The 24,659-nt window shown below is 38.3% G+C and overlaps 1 protein-coding gene and 1 long non-coding RNA gene across 6 annotated transcripts in view; one reads left to right on the forward strand and one right to left on the reverse strand.

The window, feature by feature from the left end:
* Positions 1-1,367: 1,367 nt before the first annotated feature.
* LOC119626242 (uncharacterized) lies at positions 1,368-4,153 on the reverse strand. The gene is made up of 2 exons (XR_012089648.1): positions 4,046-4,153; positions 1,368-3,430 (listed from the first exon to the last, which is right to left on the reverse strand). It is a non-coding gene; the product is annotated as an uncharacterized lncRNA (long non-coding RNA).
* A 62-nt stretch (positions 4,154-4,215) lies between these two features.
* Positions 4,216-24,659, forward strand: part of OMA1 (OMA1 zinc metallopeptidase) — a 67,071-nt gene continuing 46,627 nt past the window's right edge. Inside the window, exons 1-7 of one of the 5 annotated variants that reach the window (XM_007978560.3) lie at positions 4,216-4,302; positions 11,675-12,191; positions 14,231-14,459; positions 17,544-17,717; positions 17,815-17,922; positions 21,126-21,254; positions 24,208-24,282. In XM_007978560.3, coding sequence (XP_007976751.1) covers positions 11,692-12,191; positions 14,231-14,459; positions 17,544-17,717; positions 17,815-17,922; positions 21,126-21,254; positions 24,208-24,282 — 1,215 coding nt within the window. In that variant the 5' untranslated portion in view covers positions 4,216-4,302; positions 11,675-11,691. Of the gene's footprint in view, positions 4,342-4,368; positions 4,869-11,674; positions 12,192-14,230; positions 14,460-17,543; positions 17,718-17,814; positions 17,923-21,125; positions 21,255-24,207; positions 24,283-24,659 lie in introns of those variants that run through there. The other 4 variants (XM_007978559.3, XM_007978561.3, XM_007978562.3 and 1 more) reach the window with 4 other exon arrangements.

Here is a 24,659-nt window from a genome sequence, read left to right on the forward strand (position 1 = left end):
TTGTGAAAACGTGCTGCTCAGATCTGCTCTGGGGAGCATGGTTGACTGCCAGGTCCTGCCCCTGACCTTCTGGCTCCCCAACTCCATTTGTAACAAGCGCAAGCTCCCCCTATACTCCTCTTAGCCAATGATCACGCACGGTGTGAACACTAGTGGATGCCCATCTCTGTGAAATATGGAACTCCTCTAGCAGGCAATTTTGGCCCAAGGACTCCTCATTTTCAAAACCTTCTTAGAACTGTGCTACAACCTGAGGTGCTTCTTATCCAATCTTTCTTCTTTCCCTTTCTCCTTTAACCAGTGTCATGATCTGAGGGCCCTTCATGTCTATTCCTGCTCCTGCTCCATTATCCTTCCCACGATTTTCCACCCAGTAAATAAGTCTTGCACATCTGATTCCACCTTGGCATCTGCTTTTTAGAGGGCCCGTGATACAGGTGGACTGGAAGTGGCGTGATTTGAGAAGATGGCAAGATTGGCTTTGAGAGTGGCTCACTAATTGCCCAACTGGCTACAAGAATTCCATCTTGGTGGACTGTGGGGTCGTGGATAGTGTCTGGCACAAGATAGTGGCCCACATGTGGATTTCAGTGATGGCGACTTGGGAAACTGACCCAGTGGAGGGCAATGCCATTTACGTGGGATAGTTAAGGCACTTGAAAGATGGAGGGAGCAATGTCTGAAAGAACAGTGCAGTGGGCTTGTTATTGCTACGTTGTGTTGATGGCCTGCATGAGATAATGAGAAAGAGAGGGTCATCAGTAAACAGTTAAGGCTGAGTGGGAGTCAGAGGTCTCCTTGGTAGGTAACAGACAGGCTCTTATCTCCTGCAGTGGAGGAGTGTGGACAGCAGAGAAACAAAAGAGATTTTCATGATAAGAGTTGCAGAGCCCCAGAGATGTTTAAATGCTTAGCCAAGGCAGGTCTGGGCCCTGGTTGGGAAAATCTGGAACCTTGAAGCACAAAATGGAACATCCTGATAGAATCCCTGAGGATACTGACTCTGCAGACCCTGACAGCTTGCAGAGGTGGCTGACCCTTCCCTAGTCAAAGCTAACACTTCCCTCATGTGGGAAGGCAGTATTGAAGCCTCTAGCATAAGGAATAAACAGGTGCCCACTCAGGAGCTGCCCCATCTCCTCTTATCTGACAGGGTGATAACTCAGGTTAAATTCCAGCATCACCCAGCTGGGGATGTGTTGGGCCTGGTAAGGTGGGAGGAGGAAGATCGCATAATGTAGGAGCCAAAAGAACTACTTAGCGTGTACCAGTAGGAGCCAGGAGAGGACCCCTGGAATTGGATTTCTGAAGATGCTTGATCAAAGTGGGCAGGAACTGTGGTGGGATTGATAAGGAATCAGAGAGACTGAGGGGTTGAGGAGGATTTATTATTTAGGTGCACTGACCCAGTTGGATTAACATCCAAAGGACTGAGCCCTGAACAGAGTCAAGTTACCTTTGAAGCATTTCATGGGGCTGGGGGAGATCTGTGTGGGGAGAAGCATGTTACAGAAGCGAGAAACAAAGACAGTTATTTAATTAATTGAGACATTCATTACATCATTTCTAACTTTTCAAGGGAAAACATGTTTTATGGCTTGAGTTTATCTGTCTAGTGACCTTGCAGCTGCACAGTTAGAGAAACAGGGTCTTCACAATGCCTGGGAAAGGGAGAGATAAGGCTCACTAGCCACGGAAAAACAGGCAGTTAATTTTTAAAGGACTCCAGCTCTTTCTCTTTCTCAGGGTGAACTGGGTTTTCTTACATAGAACTGAGTTTCTGCTTACACATTCTTTAATTTCTTTTAATTCATGTTTCACAGCAAGCCTGGCTAAATACAAATTCATTGTCTTGGGGGCACTTTCTCGGGACTTGGGACTCTAGAAGATGGGGTAAACTCACTGCTAGGTGACTATTAGAAGCTGAGAGAAAGCAATGGTCCATGCAGAGTAAAGCAGGAATGCCCGAATTGCCCTTGGAAATGGTAGAGGAAGGACAGAGGAGCTGAGGGAAGTGGACTTGCCTGAATGAATTTTTTTGTGTAGAGCCTGAAGGCAGACAGAGGGGAATGCTTCATGGGAGGCCCAGAGGACGCATCATCTATATGGCCATGGGGAATGCACTGGCGTGAGGGACACTAGAATCACTAAGAAGTTCAGAGAGGCTCTCCTCTGAAGGGAAGGGATGACGGTAGGAGAGGCGATCACAAGGCTGGGCTTGATAATATCCACTGGGATGACAGGATCTTGAAGTAGTAGAAGCCAGGTGGTGGCTTTAACCATGAGGACCCCAGAGGATGAGATGACTGCAACACCTGGCAAGGGCAGAGGCACAGCCAAGAGGGCTTGATCCACAGGAGGTAGTGGAGGGCTTTCATAGCATAAGGTCTCCCTAGGGGAAAAATAGATGGGCAGCCAACAATAGTGTTGCTTAACATCTACAACTGGAGGAAGACAAGAAGCTATTTACCCTATGCAGGGAGCAGTTGTTTAATAAAAAGCACTGCTCATTGCTCAAGTCTCAGACCTGAGCCCATCTTCACACTGAGACCACAGAATCTGTTGACTTAAGAGGTTGTTGGGTCCCTAGAAAGAAGAATCCTGCAATACTGAAACAAATATTTACTGTAATTAATGATTACTCTTTGGTCTGTGTTCCATGGCCATTTTCTTGACTGAATATATGTTGAGGAAAGAGGAATACCCAGACATTTCACAGGTGTTACCCAGACACCCAATGTGTGTAACACACATGGCTCCTCTCTAAGTGTGGGGGCTTATGGGGATCAGGTAATAAGCAGAGTCCTGGATAATGTCCAGCTTACAGTGGGTCCAGAAATACATGGACCCATCCAGCAGTCATTTCCTTAGTTCCTGAGTGCATAATTAGGAGTACATATTGGGCAGCTGGAGCAATCTCCACATTGATAAGAAGCTCAAGGTCCTTGGTCTTGAGTTATCACGGTGCGGAAAGCCAATGGGAAGCCTCTGAAGCTGTCCTTCTTTCCAAGTCAAGATAACAAATCAAAACCGGTATTTCATTGGAGGGGATAGTGAGATGATGGTGGAGATTAATGCCATAATTAAAGACCTGAAGTATACAAGGGTGGTTGGTCATCCCTGTCATATCTCTATTTAACTTGCCAGTCTGGCCCCTTTGGAAATCAGGTGGATCCAGGAGAATGACATAATGGCTCTGCATAGTCCAAAAGGAGCTGGATCACCTGGAAATTCCAGAGCATATCACATCCATCTATTTCACCAATGACATTATGCTAATCAGGCAGGATGAGCAAGAGGTGGCTAGCATGTTGGAAACTTTGGTAAGACCCATGCACTCCAGAGGTTGGGAGATAAACCGTAGGAAGACTGAAGAACCTCCTACTTCGGTTTTTAGGGATCCAGTAGTCAGGGGTTTTCCAGGATATCCCTTTCAAAGTAAAAGGCAAATCATAAAGTACACATAAGATAAAAGAAACAGTAACTTACAAAATTTCCAAAAGAGATACCTAGAATTGTTCATAGTGTTTATGTCCTTTGAGATGTTTTCATTGTGCACAGAGTATAAACATAATAAACTAATATGGGATCTCACTACTCATCCATCACAATCCAGTATTTTGCTTGTTTATTTGTACACTTTTTTTTAAATAGCCTGTCTTTCCTCACTGTGATATAAACTTCACGAAGGACAGGTCTGTCTTGCTCACTGCTACATCCCTGGCACTTAAAATGTAGTTGACGCTCAATAAATATGTCTTGGTGAAATGAATGAAACATACTATACACATAATTTTGGAGCCAGCTACTTTAACTTCCAGACATTTAAGATTATATTTCATCATTCGTAAAATGCGTCCCTCCAAAAATCATATGAAAGCACTGTTCCCACACTCCAAAGACTATTTCTATGAATGCAGATTCAGAACCAGGAAGCCTCCGTCTTTTGGCAGCCTTCGAGTCTCTTCCCTTCTGGCCGGTACTGCCATAGAGACCACAACGGACACATTCTTAGGTGGATCATTCTTTAGAGGACCCAACTCACCAAGGACAGGAGAAAGTTGTTCCCAGGCAAGCAGCCCAGCCCAGGGCCATGTCCCTCCTTAAGCCACACGGGGGCGTCAGAGCGCCACAGTCCGCGCGGGGCCCGGGGCCGCTGGGAGAAAGACTCCGGGCGGCTGTATTGACTGCCCGGTGTGGGCGGAGCGAAGGGCGCCCAGGCCGGGGTGGCGGCCAGGAAGTGCGGGTGCGCGCCTGCGCATAGGTCGGGTCGGAGGTGTCACAGCTTTTGCTTCTGCTTGAGTCAGTCCTCACGGTGACGCCTTTCCCCTGCTTTTCCGAGTAGGCTCGTGCCCAGGGCAGGAGGCAGAGTGCGGGAGTGGGGAGGGGGCGGAGTGCAGAGCGCCTGCGGGGGCGCCAGGGCAAGGAGTGGGGATCTGTGGGGAAGGGGATACGGGAGGAGGCGTGGGTGGGCCGGTGGGCGACAAGGCTGCGTGGAGGGGAGGGGCGCGGGGCGCGGGGCGCGGGGGCTGGAGACGGAGGGCATCTGCCCTGGGAGAGCCTGGTTTTCCCTTCGCCTGGCCCGGGGCACGCCGGCGACCGCGTGTGTCTGCCCCGCGGCAGTACTTTCGGGGGCCGCCTGCCCTCCCCCTCAGCCTGCTCTCATTGGCGGCCCCGCTTTCAGAGCGGCGTTTCTCACCCGCGTGGCTTCGGGCGCCTCACCCGGCACCTCCCGCCGCGTCGGGCATCCGTCTCTTTCACCCCTGCACTCTCCAGGAGAAACTGAACACGTTTTCCAGCCTGACTCGGCAGGGCAAACCAGAACATTCCCCGTCTAAGCAGTTCCGGGGAGTTTTAACAACTTCCTGGTAAACTCCTCTACAGAACTCACTGTATGCTGTGTAAATGTCGCCTGTGTGTGGAGCAACAGTTTTATTGTGCCGTTCAATGATCAACAAGAAATTGTAGTCCAGGGAGATGAAAATCTCTTATTTGGCATTCAGGCGTTGATCAAGGCCGTGCAACCCTCGCTAAAAGGATTTAGGTTCATCTCCGTCATTCTCAGCCGGGGTAAAGGGGTGTAGTCTAACATTTGGAAGCTTAAGAACCAAGTCTGCTGCCGTCCAATTCTTTTTTAAAGCCTTCCATCATGTGTGTACTTTGCTTGAATGATTATTTTAAAGTACATGCCCTATTTTTGCCAATCTGACAGCTGTTTCCATAGAAACTAGAGAAGAAATAGTCATTTTCAGCAGGAGTTGTTAAAACTGTCTTCCAGGCTTCAGCAATGAGTGCCAGTGAGTGCTGCACTTGCTCATTCTGAGATGGTACTTAAAGAATTAAGGATCTGAAATGTTCTTAGAGGCTAACAATCCAAATTGTTTAATTTTCTCACATCATTAATTTTGTAATCCTAGGAGTCTGCCAGCTATGTTTGTTGACCCGCCACAGCTCTTTGAAGAGAATATGTCAGCCCTGATTTTTTTTTTTTCTTATGTGCTCCATAGTCTAGTTGATTGGCTCGTTGAAAATGCATGAATAGATTTCTTCCCTCATTCTTTACCCTTTCTTCAGGATAACCCGGGGATTACAAAATATCAGGCACTGTTTCTATTCAAAATGACACTTGCTTGTCAGTGATAGAAACGATAATGGTTTTAATTATATATGTGTAGTGTTGGGGCTTTTGCTTATACCTTCTGTGTCAGTAGGATTCTTTTTAAAAATTTTTACAGAAGTCATGAGAAATGAGAAGGAGTTTGCTTGTCATGAGCAGAGCTAAGCAGTGTGAGTAGATGTGCATAGACAGAGAGATGAGAGCTTTCTTTTTCTGGGGGCTGTAAGTAAATCAGGGAGGTTGGAATTTAGGAATGGGTGAAGGAGGGTTGGGGAAGGTGCCTGGAGAAGTAGTAGGAGGGCCTGGTTCACCATATGAAGGAGTTTATGAAAGCCATGGAAAACCAATGAAAGTCCAGGCTTGGTGGCTCATGACTGTAATCCCAGCACTTCACAATGCAGTACGATCAGTTGAGCCCAGGAGTTAAAAATCAGCCTGGGCAACATAGTGACACACTGTGTCTTCCGAAAAAATTTTGAAAATTAACTAGGTTGGCCGGGTGCGGTGGCTCAGGCCTATAATCCCAACACCTTGGGAGACTGAGGTGAGCAGATCACTTGAGGCCAGGAGTTCGAGACCAGCCTGGGCAACTTGGGAAAACCCCGTCTCTACTAAAAATACAAAAATTAGCCAGGTGTGGTGGCGCATGCTTGTAATCCTAGCTCCTGAGGAGACTGAGGCGCGAGAATTGCTTGAACCCAAGAGGCGAGGTTGCAGTGAGCCAAGGTGGCACCACTGTGCTCCAGCCTGGGCGACGACAAAGTGAGACCCTGTCGCGAAAAGGAAAGAAAAGAAAAACAATGGAAATTACAGAAATAGTTGCCTGAGTGGAGCCTTAAAAAAGTAATAATACATTCTGTAGAAATTTGAACTGCACAGAAATATATAAGGTGAAAATACTAATAATTCCTCTTAACCACCATCCTGTCATTCAAAATAATTGTAAATAGTTTGGTGTATCTTTTTTCAGATTTATTTTTGTATATACTAGCATATATTCTCATTACTATTTTTGCAAACTGAGGAGGTATTTTTAAATCTATTTGGTCTCTGCAGTATCTCTAGCATTCATAATGGTGCCTAGCATTTAGTGGGCACTCTTTAAACATTTTCAGAATGAATAATAATACAGTTCAGAGGTCAAAAATACAAAATCTGAATGTTTGGTTAAGGTCATTAAAATTTTTTAAGTTCATTGCCAACATTTAAAAATTAATAAATTTCACATAAAATCTGAAATTCTGGCTTTACTTGAAAGTTTTGAATCATTTGGCCACAGCAAGTTCAAATTCCATCATACTGTTTGCACTTCCTTTAGATGGGCATGAATCTGCATTCACATCAATATTGCTTTACTGATATTCACTTGCCTCGACCCTACAAACCTGTGCTGTGCGATACAGTAGACACTAGCCACATATGGCCATTTAACTCAGTTAAAAATTTCATTCCTCAGGTGCACCAGTCACATTTCAAATGCTCAGTAGCCACATGTAGGGCCTTACCTTATTGGACAGTGCGGACATGAACATTTTTATCACTGCAGAAAGGTCTGTTGTATGGTGCTTCTTTAGACGTTTGAGTTTGCCACCTCTGCTATACAGAAGTTTTTAGAGCATTTATTATTATTTTTAAACTTATGTATCCCTTTGCCAGAGATTGCTATCTTTTAAATCTTTTAAAGATTTACAGATTACCATGTTATCTTTTAAATGATTACATGGTATTTACCAGGGTAGGACTTTATGTAAATTGTGGGGGTAGGATTCTGTTGCTGGGGTTTGCATTTTAGAAATAGTGCTTTAGCTGCAGTTTGGGGTCAAACTGGAGTGGGAGGGGTTGGTGGTGAAATAAGGCAGGGAGATTAGGTGTGTAGTGATCAACACCATAAGACCACAGAGCCCAGGAAAGGCTAGAATGAGATAAGAAGGAGGTGGAATTGACATGACTGATTTAATGTGGGCTGAGATATTTTGGATGCTAAAGTTGCTGTAGAGATAATCCAGTATTTCTGGAACTGATTAAATGTTGAAAATTGGTAAATTTGGCTTTGCAAAGTGTAGGAGGAACCCTCAGCTAGTTCCAGTAAACAACATGTATAATATTAAAATGCTGTCAATTTACAAAAACAAATGTGCAACTGTTTTATACCATGTAAACGTCTTAGAGATCATTTATTTGTAGAATACAGAAACTCATTGAAGAAAGGGAATTATTTTGGGGATAAAGTAAAAACTCATGAAGCTCAATTAAGTGTAGGAAGTACAATGGTTTAATGGGAAACAGGGAGGTCTTATTCTCTCGTGTTCACTCTGGCTTCATGGTCTCTCACTTATCTTCTGTCTGCACTTGTATTCCATTGTCTCTTCTGTGGATCCAATTTTTTTTTTTTTAAAGCTTTTTGTTTGTAGTTCTTGCTTACGTATTGCTTTGTTTGGCCATAGCACCTGCTGTAGACCCAACTTACACATGCCCTTATATTCCTGTGCGGGATACTGTTTTATGTAAAATCTTTTTAGTGTCAAATGCCTACTCCTAGTTCTGTAGCTAATGGTAGGGGTTGCTAGGGATGAATGTGGCCAACTAGGCCCATCCCCTAAACTGAGGCCATGAGAGCACGTTTGGAAAAGAAGTTGTGCTTGGGCAAGTGTCTGAAGCTTATCTACTACAATAAATCATCAGATTTGAGGTCAAGGAAAGAAGGTGGGCTTGTGTTGTTTTTGCAGTTTGACTTCTAGAAGACTTTACATTTAAACCTTAATACACTTTCCCATTGAAAACAGTTCTTTCCATTGTTTTTTCTCTTTCTGATCTGTCTAAATGGCATGAAAAATAATTGCTGCCTTCCTGAGCTCTTCAGCTACTCATGGATGTCTTTTTAAAAATGCATCCAGTATGTATTTTTAATAACTGAATTTTATTATCCCCTAATAGTCTTACTTAGGTTCAATTTTGTCTCCTCAACTAGATTATAACCTCCATGAGAGCAGGACTGTATTCTGTGCTGCATAACTCACATGCCCCCTAGCCACTGAAAACCTTACTAGCTGCTCCAATATGAATTTTGAAATGATTTCTAGGCTTAAATTCTTTTACCACTTTTCAGCTTGGTTCAAAAAAGTAAAAACAAAGTATCTTGTTAATAATGTCAAACTATTATATATCAGCCTAGACTTTACTAATTTAAAATTGGTAGTATTTCAAAAAGGGTTAACTCAAAGTTAATGTTTTACTTAGCATGCCCTTTATTAACATTATACATTAACAGTGCAAGGGCAGGGTGTATGAATTACATAAAAAATAAATTTGAGTAATTTTCAAATAGTTTGATATATAGATAGTACTATTTATTAAAACTGGTAGTCCTGAAGCATCTTTCTAGATAATATTGTATTAGCTTAGGTTGAGTTTTACCTGTTTTTTTCCCCCAACTTTCATATGAAGGTGTTGAAACATGCAGAAAAATTGAGGAAAAATTTAAGGAACATGTATGTAACTATCACTGAGATACAATGATTGCTGATATTTTATTTATTGACTTTATGTCCTTTGTGTGTGTACATTTGCTGTACAATTTGAAAGTGAGTTTTATTTATCATGAACAGATCCTTCAGCAAGTATCTCAAGAATAAAATAGTCACATAACCACAATATTATCACCTAAGAAAATAATAATTACCTAAAACAACTTGAAATTCAATTCGTATTTAGATTCCCTCAATCTGGGTTTTTTGTTTGTTTTTGGTTGTTGATTTTTTTTTTTTTTTTTTTTTTAAGACAGGTTCTCATTCTGTTGCCCAGGCTGGAGTGTAGTGGCACAATTTTGGCTCACTGCAGTCTCCACCTCCCAGGTTCAAGTGATTCTCCTTCCTCAGCCTCTGAATTATAGCTGGGTTTACAGGCAAGCGCCACTCTTTGTAATCCCTTCCCCTGGCCCTTTTTCCTACCACTCCTCAAGCGGTCACTGATCTCTCTGTCACTATGGATTAGTTTGCATTTTTGGCAGTTTATGTTATAGAGATGGAATCAGAGTATGTACTTTTTTGTGTGTTTTTCTTTTTTTTTTTTTGAGACAGAATCTCACTCTGTTGCCCAGGCTGGAGTGCAGTGGCGACATCTCGGCTCACTGCAACCTCTGCCTCCCAGGTTCAAGCAATTCTCCTGCTTCAGCCTCCCAAGTAGCTGGGATTACAGGCAAGTGCCACCACACCTGGCTAATTTTTGTATTTTTATTACATAGGGGTTTCACATTGTTGGCCACGCAGGTCTTGAACTCCTGACCTCAAGTGATCTGCCTGCCTTGGCCTCCCTAAGTGCCGGGATTACACGTCATGAGCTACCATGCCCAGCCTTTTTTGTGTTTTTTAACGAATTTATACAGTTCATCTAAGATGTCCAGTTTAAGATTTTATCTTTCATTGATTTTGAGAAGTTATGTGCCTTGCAGTTTTTTTCCTTTGCGTTTCTTTTGTGTAGGGTTTGTTAAACTTTTTGAATTTGTGGTTTTATAGTTTTCATCAAGTTTGGAAAACTTTTGGCCATTATTTCAAGTATTCTTTTTTCTGTCTGCACCACCCCCGCCACTTTCTGGGGACTTCAGTTAGATGAATATTAGGTCTGTTGAAGTTATTACATACCTCGTTGATGCCCTGTGCCTTTTTTTATTGTATTTTCTCTCTGCGTTTCATTTCAGATGGTTTCTATTGATACATCTTCAAAGTCACAAATCCTTATTTCTATAATGTTAATCTGCTATTGTCTCATCTAGTATGTTTTTCATCTTGTATCTTATAGTTTTCGTGTCTAAAAGTTTAGTGTAAGTCTTCTAAAGAAATATGCATCTCTATGTAACATGCTCATATTTTCCTTTAGCTTCTTAAACTTGTGCATTATAGTTACGATAACTAATATCCTTGTTTACTAATACTGTTATTTGTTTATTTAGGAGTTAGTTTCCACTGATTGATATTTCTTCTAATTACGGATCACATATCTTGCTGCTTGCATGCTTGGTGATTTTTAATTGTAAATTGCATCTTGTTAAGTGCTAAATAGTTTTGTGTCCTAATACCTGTTCTTGAGATTTTTTGTTTTGTTTTGTTTTTTGTTTTTGCTGGGATGCAGTTGTTGCTTGGAAGCATTTAATCTTTTTGGGTGTTGCTTTTAATATTTGTTAGGTGGGGCCACAGCAGCTTTCGGCCTAGGACTAATCTTTCTCTAATGTTCAGGCAAAACCCTTCTGAGTGCTTGACGAATGATAAGGTTTTCCACTTTGCTTGGGGGGTAGGGACAGGCACTATGCCATGCCATGTGTGAGCCCTGTATGTTGTTCTCTCCAGTCTTTTCAGGTGGTCCTTTCCCAGCTCCAGGGGATTTTCTTACACATATGCCCAGGCAGGATTCAGCTGAATATGGGACGGGGATTCTCTGCAGAACTCTAGAGTTCTCTGTGCAGCTCTTTTCTTCTCTTGTCCTCTGTCCTGTGAGCTGTAGCAGCCTTATCTCTTTGATTTAGGGGAACCACTGGGCTCCACCTAGGTTTACCCTGTCTGCATTGTGGCCTGGAAGCACTCTCCAGGCAGTAAGCTAGGACAGTTGCAGGGCTCTGCTTCCCATTTCTCAGGGATCACTGTTCTTCAGTGCCTAATGTCCAGTGCATTTTATATAAGTTAGATTTTACTCTTCCGTATTACATGCTTCCTTCCAGTTATTGCAAACTGATAAAAGTTTTACTACTGTTTTTATCTAATCCACTTTATTGCCCAAATAATTTGCCATTAAAATAAAAATGGCTCTCCCCTAACTACAAATTAAAAATGAAATGAAAAAAATTCAAGCTTCTAAAGTACACATTGCATAGTAAATGTCATGTTATGTATACTCTGATTTATCTTGCTGAAAGGCGTTGCTGTAGGGGTGATGAGTTGAAACCCAAGGTAATTTAGCCTGAGATGTGTTAGAAGAACAGCTGACACACCTATTTAATAAGTGTTATATTCCCAGTTTGGTAAGTAAATATTTTCCACAGATATTTATAGTTTATTTTTTGTGTTTCAGGTAATCAAGTGAAAAAGATGAGCTTCATCTGTGGATTGCAGTCTGCTGCTAGAAACCATGTTTTCTTCCGATTTAATTCACTGTCTAACTGGAGAAAATGTAACACATTAGCATCAACCTCGCAGGGCTGTCATCAAGTACAAGTTAACCATATAGTAAATAAGTATCAGGGACTGGGAGTAAATCAGTGTGATAGGTGGACTTTTCTGCCTGGAAACTTCCATTTTTATAGGACTTTTAACAACAAAAGAACAGGATGCCTCTCAAGTACCAAAAATAAGGAAATTTGGATGATTACCAGCAAATGTACTGTATGGAATGACTCTTTTTCAAGACAGCTACTAATAAAAGAAGTTACAGCAGTTCCTAGTCTGTCAGTATTGCATCCTCTAAGCCCTTCTCCTGTAAGAGCTATTAGGAATTTCCATACTTCTCCACGGTTTCAAGCTGCTCCGGTTCCTCTCTTGTTGATGATTCTTAAACCAGTGCAGAAGTTATTTGCAATCATTGTAGGCAGGTAAAATGCTTTTTTAGAAAATTAAACTTTTGTATTAACCTTTTGCGTTAGTATTTTGTGTTAACTTTTAGAAATTAAATTTTTTTATTTATAAAACTGTACTTTTAAAGAAACCTTGTTAGATCCCGTCTCCCCTCATTTAGCTCAAAGTGAAGTTTCTAAACAGTAGGTCCTGCCCAATTTTGTTATGTATGATTTAATAATCCTGAAACAATTTCCTGCATATTAATTTATGGTATAGAAATATGGTCTCTTTAAAAAGTTATTCTTACATTTTGTATAGGCATTTTTTAAAAAGTCTTATATTTATGATTACAAGATCTTAGGATATATGGATCAGAAGTGTTGGTTATCACTCACATATAAGAAGAGTACTTACAAACATTTCTTTTTAATTTGTGGAATTTAAAGGCAGCAAATCATAAAACTGAGGAACTTTACTTATATAAGGGTGGGCCCACTCCTAGTTAACTCTTAAATCATTAATGCTCCTTTTTTTTTCTATTCTGTTCCCAACAGATCTTTGTTTTTTTTCTTGGCTTTATAATAAACTTTCACAGCTTGATAGTACTTTAACCCTTTTTCTCTTGTTTTATGAAGATTGAAAGCTAATCGCTGTTTCTTCATAAAGCTTTCTTGTATTTGATGACTGTGAAGTCCCTTCTAGCCTTCTTTCTTCCACATGAACCAACCCAGTTTGCTTTTGATAAAAAACCAAGGACTTCCATTTGTAATTTATTGTGTTCTTCATGATTTGGTGTTGGCACCCAGAGGAGATACAGCTGTACTGACTCTTGGTTGAAGTAATATGCTCATCCCAGGTTCTTGGGATGCTCTTTCTGATTTCTGATGTGTTCTCATCCTTTTAAATTATTTGTTTTTAACTTTCTTGTTTTTGTTACTATTGTTGATCACCTAAAATTTTTCATTTAGAATATGTCTTTCATACATTTTAAATAAATAATAATGTCTTGTAAAGTTTTAAATAGGAAATAGGTGTACTCGATAGTTTGGTTTATGTCCGTTTAAATTGAGACACTTTGTGTAAAGGCATTGGGGAGTGTCACTTCACAAAGAGAACTTTAAGAAGTTATTTTGTAAAATAAATTTTTGTCAAGAGAATCGTGTATATGGTAAATTTTTGTTGCGGTTTTACAGATCAGCTCACAAGGAAAATGTTTGTCCCAGTATTGAAAACATTGCTGTTGTCAGAAAAGTTTCTGAACACTGCTAAGCAGCAGACAGTATTGTTGCCTGGTAGAAATTGGATCTTCTCAGATGTTATCTACAAAATCTCTCACTTTCTTATGAGTACCTATGATATTATTATCTCTCCTTTTTCATTTTCTAAAGAGGATAGTGGAGTTTCTGCTACTGAGCACTATTTATTTCCAAAATGAATGCTGAGGCAGTTTTCCTTGTACCATGTTGAATCACTGGCAAATTGTGTTGGAGGTCTGAGGAGCAGTGGGAAGAATAGTAGTTCCAGGTATAGACTTATTGTACTGTAACCTCTTACGTAATTAATTAGACAGTTATCCCTATTAAGTGGCTAAGTGGTCAGACTCTGGAATGTCATTGACTTCATTGCTTGGTTTTATTCTTATTACCTGGGTGGCCATGGACAAGTTACCTAACAATTTTCTCTTCTGTGACAGGATTATTATGAAGACTAAATGAGATGGCATATATATATATATAGAGAGAGAGAGAGAGAGAGAGAATTTTGCATATACTACATAGTAATAAATGTTAACCAGTGGTAGTTATAGTAAACTAGCATCTCATTTAGTGTTTATCCTTAAAATAGCTGAAGAAGAAAATTTCGATGAGTATTAGAATTTTTTAGCTGTAACATTACATCGTTGATGATTTCTTCATCATTTAGCTAAGAATTTTGTTAACTGGAAACGCGATGTGTTCAGCAAAATATATAAATTCAGGTGTTTGAGGACATAAAATTCTAGTGTATGCATTTGAGCTTTAGTGATATGTGCTGTAATGATGATCAGAACTTTGAATTTTTCTTTTTGCTTTAGGGGCATAAGGAAATGGTGGCAGGCACTTCCTCCTAACAAGAAGGAACTATTTAAACAAAGTATAAGGAAGAATAAATGGAAGCTATTCCTTGGTTTGAGTAGTTTTGGATTGCTCTTTGTGGTGTTTTATTTTACTCACCTGGAAGTAAGTCCAGTCACAGGAAGGAGCAAGCTACTATTATTGGGGAAAGAGCAGTTCAGACTTTTATCAGAACTGGAATATGAAGCAGTAAGTAGTAAGAATTGTTTTTAATTAGACTGCTTAGTATAACACTCAATGTAGGAAAGTATCTTAAATATGAAAGATACGGTGTTTTTAAATTTTAGTCTTTGATATGAAATTAGCATTTTTTTTTTCCAGAAGGCCTCAGACCTTTCACACTTAGTATTCCTACTGCCTACATTGCTTTTCCTAGCATTCACCCAGCCAACTCCTGCTCAGCACATTTCTCCTTAAATGCCACTTTTCTCCAGAAAGCCTTCCGTGATAACCAGACTGGGTTACGCAGGTGACTAGATGAGGCCCGAGGAGGTATCCCTCATACCGACTGAATTATGAACCAGCTCATTTGTAGTTGTGCCCATTGCTTGGCTTTACTGGGGTTAGGTCTCCTAGGCTTTTTCTCTCTGCATACTGTACTTTTCCTTCAAAGCACTCGTGAGAGTAACAATTATTTGCATAATTATTTATTCGATAGTCCATGTCCCTTGTTAGACTAAGCTTTATGGGGGCAGGGATTATGCCTGTTTTTGTTTATGGTTTTATTTTAAATACTAACACAGTGTGTAAGAGTAGTGCTTAGTATATATCTATTGGATAAATAGATTTATTGTCAGAATTTTTATACTTTGAAAATCAAGTAATATAAGATCATTTTTCTCCAAACATCAGTTTTAGCAATTTATTATGTTTTTTGAATCCAAACTGAGGTTGTAATTTAGAAGTCTTACCTTTTTGGAAAGTGTAATAACTCAGGTAGTTAAACATTTTATACCCTAGTGATTTTCTTCGCGACAGAGGTCATCATTTTCTCTCCAGTTCATAACACATATACATGTTATGTGCCCTGTGGCTCAATTAATATTTGTTGAATTCATGTCCAGTGGCCTCACTCGACAGCTTTGGCATGGCTAAATCTTTTTTGTTTCTTTTTTTTGAGACAGAGACACTCTGTCGCCCAGACTGGACTGCAGTGGCGCAGTCTCGGCTCACTGCAACCTCCACCTTCCAGGTTCAAGTTATTCTCCGGCCTCAGCCTCCGGAGTAGCTGGGACTATAGACGTGCACCACCATGCCTGGCTAATTTTTTTTGTATTTTTAGTAGAGACGGGGTTTCACCGTGTTGGCCAGGGTGGTCTCGAGCTCCTGACCTCAGGTGATCCACCTGTCTCGGCCTCCCACAATGCTGAGTTTACAGGTGTGAGCCACTGTACCTGGCATGGTTAAATCTTTTTATTCCAAATGAACTTCTGAGTTTGTCAATGGAAAGTTACCATGAAAAAAAGAAATAATGTTTTCTTAGTTATAAAAATTTTTCTTAGTCCAGGCAAGACCAGTCTCTTTTAGTAGAGTGTATAGAGATTTGAGATGTTTCTTAGGCTTTAGTCAGAGGCAGGTTTAAGGAAAGTGTTCTGGAAAGATTGAGACAGGCCTAGTATTAGTGCATCTTTTACCATTCACATTGCTAAGAAATGTTTTAAAATTTATGTATATCTGTGTACATGTATATACATATAGACATAGATGCATTTTTCTTTTTATCTTATTTTAGCTACAAATGTAATATCTGTGTGATAGGAAAATTTAAACACATGTTCTTATAGGGATATTATAAAGTGCTATAATTACATTTATTCTTGTTTTATCTACTTCAGAAGAGTTAATAAATAGTGGGGGTTTTTGTCTGTTTTAGGCAGTTCACATTGGTGAATTATGCTTTTTAGAAGTATTTAAAATAAAAACTACTTGTAAGTTCATATTCTATAAAATAATGTCTTTGTAATGCATCTCAAGGAGAAAAGTTACTAACTTGTTGATTCTTTTTTTGGTGGTGGTGTTTTGAGAGTCTCGCCCTCTTTCACCCAGGCTGGAGTGCATGGAGTACAGTGGGGCTATCTTGGCTCACTACAGCCTCCACCTCACGGGTTCAAGTGATTCTCCTGCCTCAGCCTCCCGAATAGCTGGGACTACAGGGCCTGCCACCACGCCCGGCTAATTTTTGTATTTTTAGTAGAGATGGAGTTTCACCATGTTGGCCAGGATGGTCTCGATATCCTGACCTTGTGATCTGCCCACCTCAGCCTCCCAAAGTGCTGAGGTGGCATGAGCCACGACACCCAGCTACTTTATGAAAGTTAAAGTAATATTTCAGAACATTTTTAATTTTCTCAGTACACTTGAAAGAGCTCTCATGAATATAACTTCAGAAAAAGTATCTTCTATGATGGCTAGTCTTAATCAGCATCATGTAGAGACAGTGATATGCTCATTAGTTCTGAGATTTCAGTAATTTCCTTTCAATCTAAATAAAACACCTGAAAGTTAATGAAATATCTATTTTGGTAGTTTAACTTTCTTATTAAGTATAGGGTGTTTTTCTGTTCAATGCTTTGTGAATGTAATTTTCTTTTGTATTTTACTTAGATGAAATCTTAAGTTCTCTAGGCTTTCTTTCCTTCTTTTCCTTTCTTTTCTTTTCGAGATGGGGTCTCACTCTTTTACCCAGGTTGGAGTTGGAGTGTAGTGGTAAGATCTCAGCTCACTGCAACATCCGCCTCCCAGGCTCAAGCGATCCTCCCACTTCAGCCTCCCATGTAGCTGGGAACACAGGTGCATGCCACCACCCCTGGCTAATTTTTTGTGTTTTGGTAGAGATGAGGCTTCACCATGTTGCCCAGGCTGGTCTTGAACTTCTGAGCTCAGGTGATCCTACTGCCTTGGCCTCCCCTAGTTCTGGGATTACAGGTGTGAGCCATCTTGCCTGGCCTAGGCAGTGTTTTCTAAAATGCTTAGGAAAGTAGAAATAATACTTAAGTATTCGTTTGTAGTTTAATCGAAAAGAGTGAAATTTTGATGTCAATCTATTCAATCCATAAAAAAATCTTAGTATTAGAATTTATTCCTTTGCGAGAAACCACATTGTCTTTGCATGAATAATTCAGATTTGAGAAATTTGAGTGCTTAATATATGCAGATTTTTATATAGTTAAAACTTAAAATGTTCAACAATAAATAGTCATATAACTTTCCATGAAGCAGAGTAAGCATTTCGTAGTGCTCTTTTAAAATAAGAAGTAATTTTTAATCTTTCAGCACATGGAAGAATTTAAAAATGATATGCTAACTGAGAAAGATGCCCGATACCTGGCTGTTAAAGAAGTGCTTTGTCATCTAATTGAATGCAATAAAGATATTCCAGGGATTTCTCAGATCAATTGGATTATTCATGTGGTTGATTCCCCAATTAATAATGCCTTTGTACTTCCAGTAAGTAAATGTTCTCAAATGCATTATAGTTGTTAAATTTATTGTCCTTGTTTTTTATGATGTTCTAATTGCTTATATTATTTTCTTTGTGGTGCAGAATGGACAAATGTTTGTTTTCAGTGGATTGTTAAAAAGTGTAACCGATATTGATCAACTTTCTTTCCTTCTGGGCCATGAAATAGCACATGCAGTACTTGGACATGCTGTAAGTACCTAAAATGAATGTTCAGGTTTGGAAAAACTGCTTTGAAGTTAACAAGTTAAATCTTTTAAAGAACTGATTTTCTTTAGCTTTTTTTTAAAATGATGGACTTTTAGTTTTGAGTAATTGCCTTAATCTGCTACCTGAAAAAATGTGATTGGCTAATTTTGAGAATTTTTATGGTCTTTAGTATTTGATACTGAATAAGATTTTGCTTAAATACTATTTTTATCACCTGTCTCTTTTGCTAAAAAGTAATTATTCTTAACCCCTAATTATTTCAAATTAAATTTTAAACTTTCTGTAATTATTAATATACTTGTAATCTAGTCAGAAAATTAATTGTAGGAAAGTGATATTACTATTTAAGTGGGTAAATCATCTTTCTTTTTTATTCATTCTCAGAAGATAGCTTGGAGCATCTTTGAAAATTTCTAAAATGATGTGTCATGTATAATTAATGCAGAGTAATAACGATACCTTGCCATTTTACAGTTTACTGAGCTTTTTAGTATATGTAGCTTCTCATTCATAATTTTAATACCAAATGAGGTATGTATTTATTATTACTATTTTATATAAGAGAAAACTAATGTTTAGAAAAACAGTAACATGACTAACTTGACAAAGTAACCGAATTGGGACTTTAACCTGGGTCTTCTGTATGTTAATCCAGTGTTTCTTCCTTTCACCATGGTTACCTGGTTTTTAGCAGCACTTTTCTTATAGGTCATAGAATTAAAGTTGATGTATGCTCCTGTGAATACCTGTCTGTTCATCTTGATATGAGTCCAGGAAAATAACACATCTATTTCACAGATTTTTTAAAATTGTTATTCATTTAAAAATATGAATGGCTCTTTTGTCTACATTAGAGATAAGTATTTTTTTAATTGTAAACACAAAGGTACATAGTGAAGTGACTGAAATGCTAAATCAGAAATACAAGTAACATTAACTTCAAATGGAAATGATAATGACTCTAATCCTTCTAAGAGTCATCTCAAATTCTACCTATTCCTTAGAGTATTAATAAAATAAGATGGGCAAAGTGTTTTTCTGAAGCACCAAAAGTAATTATCTCCTTGATTTCTTCTGAGTTACAGGAAGATTTTAAAAACATTTTTCTTGACGGGTGCAGTGGCTTACACCTGTAATCCCAGCACTTTGGGAGGCTGAGGCAGGAGGATTGCTTGAGCCCAGGAGTTTGAGACCGGCCTGGGCAACATAGACTCTGTCTGTACAGAAAAATTAAAAAAATTAGCTGAGCATGGTGGCTCACACCTGTAGTTCCAGCTGCTCTGGAGCCTCAGGCAGGAGGATTGCTTGAGCCTGGGAGATCAAGGCTAGAGTGAGTCATGATCACACCACTGCACTCCAGCGTGGGTGGCAGAGTGAGACACTGTCTCAAAGAAAAAATCTTTTTTTCTTAAATATATACAAGAGTACATCTAAGCAGTGTTACTATATGCACTCTAATTTCAAGTAATGGCTTCATAACTTGAAATCATAAAATCAATTTTGGCCATTTTAGCATTTGAAAGGTGTTACTATTCAGTACATTTGTTTTTCAGGCGTATAGTTCAGTGCCTCATATTCAGTGTATTGTCATCTCTATCAGTGCAAGAACAGTAGTAGGTGAGATGTAAAAAGCAAACAGCAGCCTTAAAAATAGAGCATAGTTATTAGTATGTTTTTGCAGATATCTTAAATATTGTCAGCACAATATTTTCTCTTTGGGGAGTCTCAATTTTGATTTTATCTAGGTTTTTATGTTTTCTTTATTCTACAAATACAGACGTTTGTGTATGTATTTCCAGTTTTCTAAGACTGTATAATAGCAATTATATTCTTTAATAACAAGGGCTTTCTCTTCTGTAACGACTTCCTTATTTTGAGTTTCACGTTTTCATGTTAAAATAATTCCATACTTGGGCTGGATGTGGTGGCTCATGCCTGTAATCCCAGCACTTTGGGAGGCCGAGGTGGACTGATCACGAGGTCAGGAGTTCAAGACCAGCCTGGTCAACATGGTGAAACTCCATCTCTACTAAAAATACAAAAAATAGCTGAGCGTGGTGGCGGGCCCCTGTAATCCCAGCGACTCGGGAGACTGAGGCAGGAGAATCATTTGAACCCAGAGGCGGAGGTTGCAATGAGCCGAGACCTCGCCACTGCACTCCAGCTTGGGCGACAGGGCAAGACTCTGTCTCAAAAAAAAAAAAAAAAAATCCGTAATTGTTTTTCAAAATACACAGTTGTGTTTTGAGGCAAAGTAATGAGGCAAATATAAGGAGGTAAAGTATGTTTTGTGAGGGTACAATATTTGTTAAAGGACAGTATTCTAAGTCATTGGTTTTAGTTTTCAGTCATTTTTCATACATTCAAGTAATGACTGCAATTTTTTCAGTTTCAGCATTACAACATTAACATTTACTAACCAATTTTACTGGCAAACCATGAACAATCTAGTTCATTAAACTTGTATTTAGATATTACTACTCAAAACAACTGTTTTATGAAAAATCTTTTTTGGTAACTGATAAAAGTAAATACAGAAATTCATAGAACCCGATTCTCTCATGATAAATACTAGACTTACAAATTTACAAACTTGTATAAAGGAGTAATGTTTCATATATTAGGTCTTGAAGACCAGAATATATTTATTTAAAATAAACTTCCAGTCTTTTTCTGAGTTTTTTCTTGTTTTAAGTGCTTCATATGTTAGTGTTTAGTCCTCATCCAAAAATATTAGTAAAATGAAACATTTATTTGATTTTTTAAAATGATGCAAGTGTATTAAAAACTAAAACTGACCGGGTTTGATTTCTGGTCCTTTTAGTAATAGCTGTGCAAATTTGGGCAACTCTTTTAACCTCTATCTCAGTTTCATTATCTATAAATGTAGGGATAATTGTACCTATTTCACAAGATTATTATGCTTGTTAATGCAAGAAACTGTAGATTAATATCCTGTAATAATAAGTGGCTCAGTAGATACTAGTTAAATGAATGAATAGGTATATAAGTAGATAAAGGAAGGGAAAAGCAGACCAGGAAAGAAAAAGCAAAAGAAGACAAAGAGAACTCTCAGTCTTAGGTGGAGAAGGTTGGGTAATTGTAACACCTGATGAACTAGAAAATGTAGGCATATACTGTCTCGATGTATGAAATGTAATTTTTATTATTTTGATTATTCTCAGGCAGAAAAGGCTGGCATGGTTCATTTTTTGGATTTCCTAGGTATGATTTTCCTCACAATGATTTGGGCCATTTGTCCTCGAGATAGTTTGGCACTTTTGGGCCAGTGGATACAGTCTAAATTGCAGGAGGTAAGTCTGAGACAATAACTTGAATTGATCATAGCTTGTGGTGAGGATATTTTAATACTACTGTAAAGCAGCAAATCCAGAGATGTTTTTACATTTTACTATCAAATATGGGTACAAATTTTTAGTGTCTTAACGTTTTCTCATTTTTAGGGGATATTCTTATATATGAATATTTAAGTTAAGGAATACTACTGAATATCTCAAATGATAGGTATGGATAGGTTAGAAGGGCTTGGCAACTTTTGGCTAATATGATTTTTAAAAATATATTTATTGGTTTTGCAGAGAGAAAACCCAGCCACTGACCCTTCCTTTCATAGTAACTGAATGACTCCCCCATTCCCCAATTTCAGCCGTCCCTTGGTGTACAGGACTTCTCGTGGATTCCAAAATCTGAGTATGCTCCAGTCCTTGATAAAAAATGGCATGGTATTTGCATGTCACTATGCACATCGTCTCGTATACTTTAAATCATCTCTAGATTATGTATAATTCAATGTAAATACTATGTAAATTGTTATTTTACTATATATTTTTAATTTTGTTGTAGTTTTTTTTTTCATAAATATTTTCTATCCAAATTGGTTGAATCCACCAGATGCATGATCCACAGATATAGAGAGCCAACTGTATTTGCATTTTAATGGGGCAGTATTAAAACCTGTGAACTTTAATGGGCACAGAATTGGCTAAAGCTGCTTTACCGCCCTTCCTTCCTTCTCTCTCTGTTAAACTGTCATTGCTTTGAAATTATTGAAAGTCTTACTAGGTGTTTGTTAACTTTTGATTTTAGTGCTTACGTATAATAACCATCTCAAAAATGTATTGAGTGCCTCGTTTTGTTCAAAACACTGTACTACTGAAAGTAGGTCTTGGAATCTTTATAACTACTTTGTTAACCATGATTATTTTATTTGACATCTTTCTTGGAATATTTCCTCTTGTCTCGGGAGGTTGGGTTATTTAGGAACAATCTGTTATTTGTTTATTTAATGATTTGTGGAGTATCCATCAGAGTGCCAACTGGGTGCTGTTTAAATCTAATGTGCAAAATTCTATGAGACAAATTGTTTTTGAGATTGGATAACTAAGTCTGTTATTCAGTATTACCATATCATTTGGCTTCGTTTATATTGAAGTAAAGGTTCTTAAAGAGAAAACAAAAGAATGGTTATTCCTTAGGTTATAGGATCTCATATTTTGAATTTTGTTTCTGTCACTGACCTGCCAGGAAATTAAAAGAATTAATTTAGTTATTTTCTCTATCTATCTGTGGATTGCTTTTTTTGTAATGGAATCAGCAGAGTGGGTCATAAGAAAGGTAACATGTAGCTATTTCTTTCTTTAAATATTTGATAAATTCTGCCACTTCACTGTAATTCTTCAATGAAAATAAAGTAGGAATGATTCTATTTGAATTCTTTTCCCCTAAATCAAGGCCCCTCAATAATTCTGGTGACAAGGAGATGTTTTTCTCTAGAAAGTTGCTCATTGTGATTGGAGAACAGAGAGGAATGTTGATAGTGAAGTCATAAGGGTGTGGGAATTGCTGACGTTCATTTGTTGTGAGGACGGAATGATACATTTAAAGCACGATTTTTCAATCGCAGCACTGCTAATGCTTTGGACTGGATAATTCTTTGTTGTGGGGGAGTTGTCCTGGGCACTGTAGGATGTTTAGTAGCATTTCTCACCCCTATCCCCTAGATGTCAGTAGCTCTCCCTTCTCTCAGTTATGACAGTCATAAATATTTCCAAACATTTGTAAATGTCCCTGGTGGACAAAATCACACTAGGTTTAGAATCATTAATTTAAAATACTTAGCACAATACCTGGCACAAATAAGGACTCAATAAATATGAGCTATTATTTTTGTTCATTTAATCCCCTCTGCAGCTCTGTGAGCTTGGCACTGTTACTCATTTCGTTTTACGTATGATACTCCTGGGTTTAGTGGGGTTAAACAATTAGCTCAGGGTTAACAGTAAGTTAACAGTATTTGGACTTGAACTTAAGTTTCTGTCTTTTTAAAGCCAACGTTTTAAATCCTTATGCTATCAGTAGACTTGATGGAGGCACATACAGCCTGCTCATGGAGAGTGAAGGCACTATATGATATACATCATCGACCTAAAACTGACTGATTAAAAAGGAAGGAAGTCATTTCTAATGGTCACATACTGTATATCAGATTTATTGTATTATTTCAGGCCATCACAGACATGTGGCTACCTTTGAAAGATTGCTTCCCCAATTAATAGCTCTTTTCTCAAAAGTCCTGCCTATTGATTCATCTCCGACAAAGTTTTAGTACTTACTGAAAATTAGAATTTAACTGGAAAGCATTCACATAAATACAAGTAATTAGGAAAATTAAAGTTACTATATCTACGTGTGTTTTTTATTGAAGTCAGAAGAAAATTTCATTTTCCCAACTAATCAATACTTAGAAAAGAAAAAGGAAATTAAGATAATTTATCAAAGAAAGAACATTCTGCTATATGGTTAATTTTCTTACTGAAATAAATTGTCTAGTAGTGTCATTGGATATTATATACCTACGTTTTCTTGATTTTCTTTTAAAACTCAAGGTCATAATGTTCCTTGGCCATATTAAAAGCCTTCATCAATAAGCTTTCTTAGTGAATCCTGTACTCAGTAGGTGGAGACTATAATTGGAAAAATAGAAGTAAATTCCTCATACTACAGACTGTCAAGAAATTTATAGGCATGACTTCTATTCTTACCATGTTTTTAAAGTATTAATTTCTAATCAGGGAAATAAAGGCTGTGTTTATATTTTAGATCATGGAGTTATTTTAATGTTAGTAGACAGTATAGGAATTTTATCCTAGATACTCCATGAAACTTTAAAAAACACCTCTCTTTGTTACTCCTTTTGTCATGAAATAAATTGTCTTAATGGAGCTTTTCTGTCCTGTTTCTTCTTAGTATATGTTTGATAGACCATACAGCAGAAAATTGGAGGCTGAAGCTGACGAAATTGGTCTACTGCTTGCTGCAAAGGTAAAGTGTTTAGTAGTTGAGAATACATAATGCCCTTCCCAGACTGAAAGATAAATGTGTGTTATTTTAATGAGGCTTGGCATAAGCAGAGAATGAGAGTTGGACTGTATTAGCCCTTTACGCAATTTCTGTTAATCTAGAAATTTGAAGATTATGGACCTTGAAAGAATGTATAACTGAAGATACTCAATTCCCTTCTATATTTAAAGCTGTATTTTGCCTTAGACAGAATCCATAAGATTAGTAATTATCAGGTTCTATTAAAAGAAAGTCAGTTCTTGATTAGAAATAATTTTTTGCATGTGTAAATTTTTTTATTATAGACATGAAACATATAAATTGAAATTTTAAAACATTTGGGTATGTAATGTGTCATC

This window comes from Chlorocebus sabaeus, chromosome 20 (assembly GCF_047675955.1).
Source record: "Chlorocebus sabaeus isolate Y175 chromosome 20, mChlSab1.0.hap1, whole genome shotgun sequence".
NCBI lineage: Eukaryota > Metazoa > Chordata > Mammalia > Primates > Cercopithecidae > Chlorocebus > Chlorocebus sabaeus.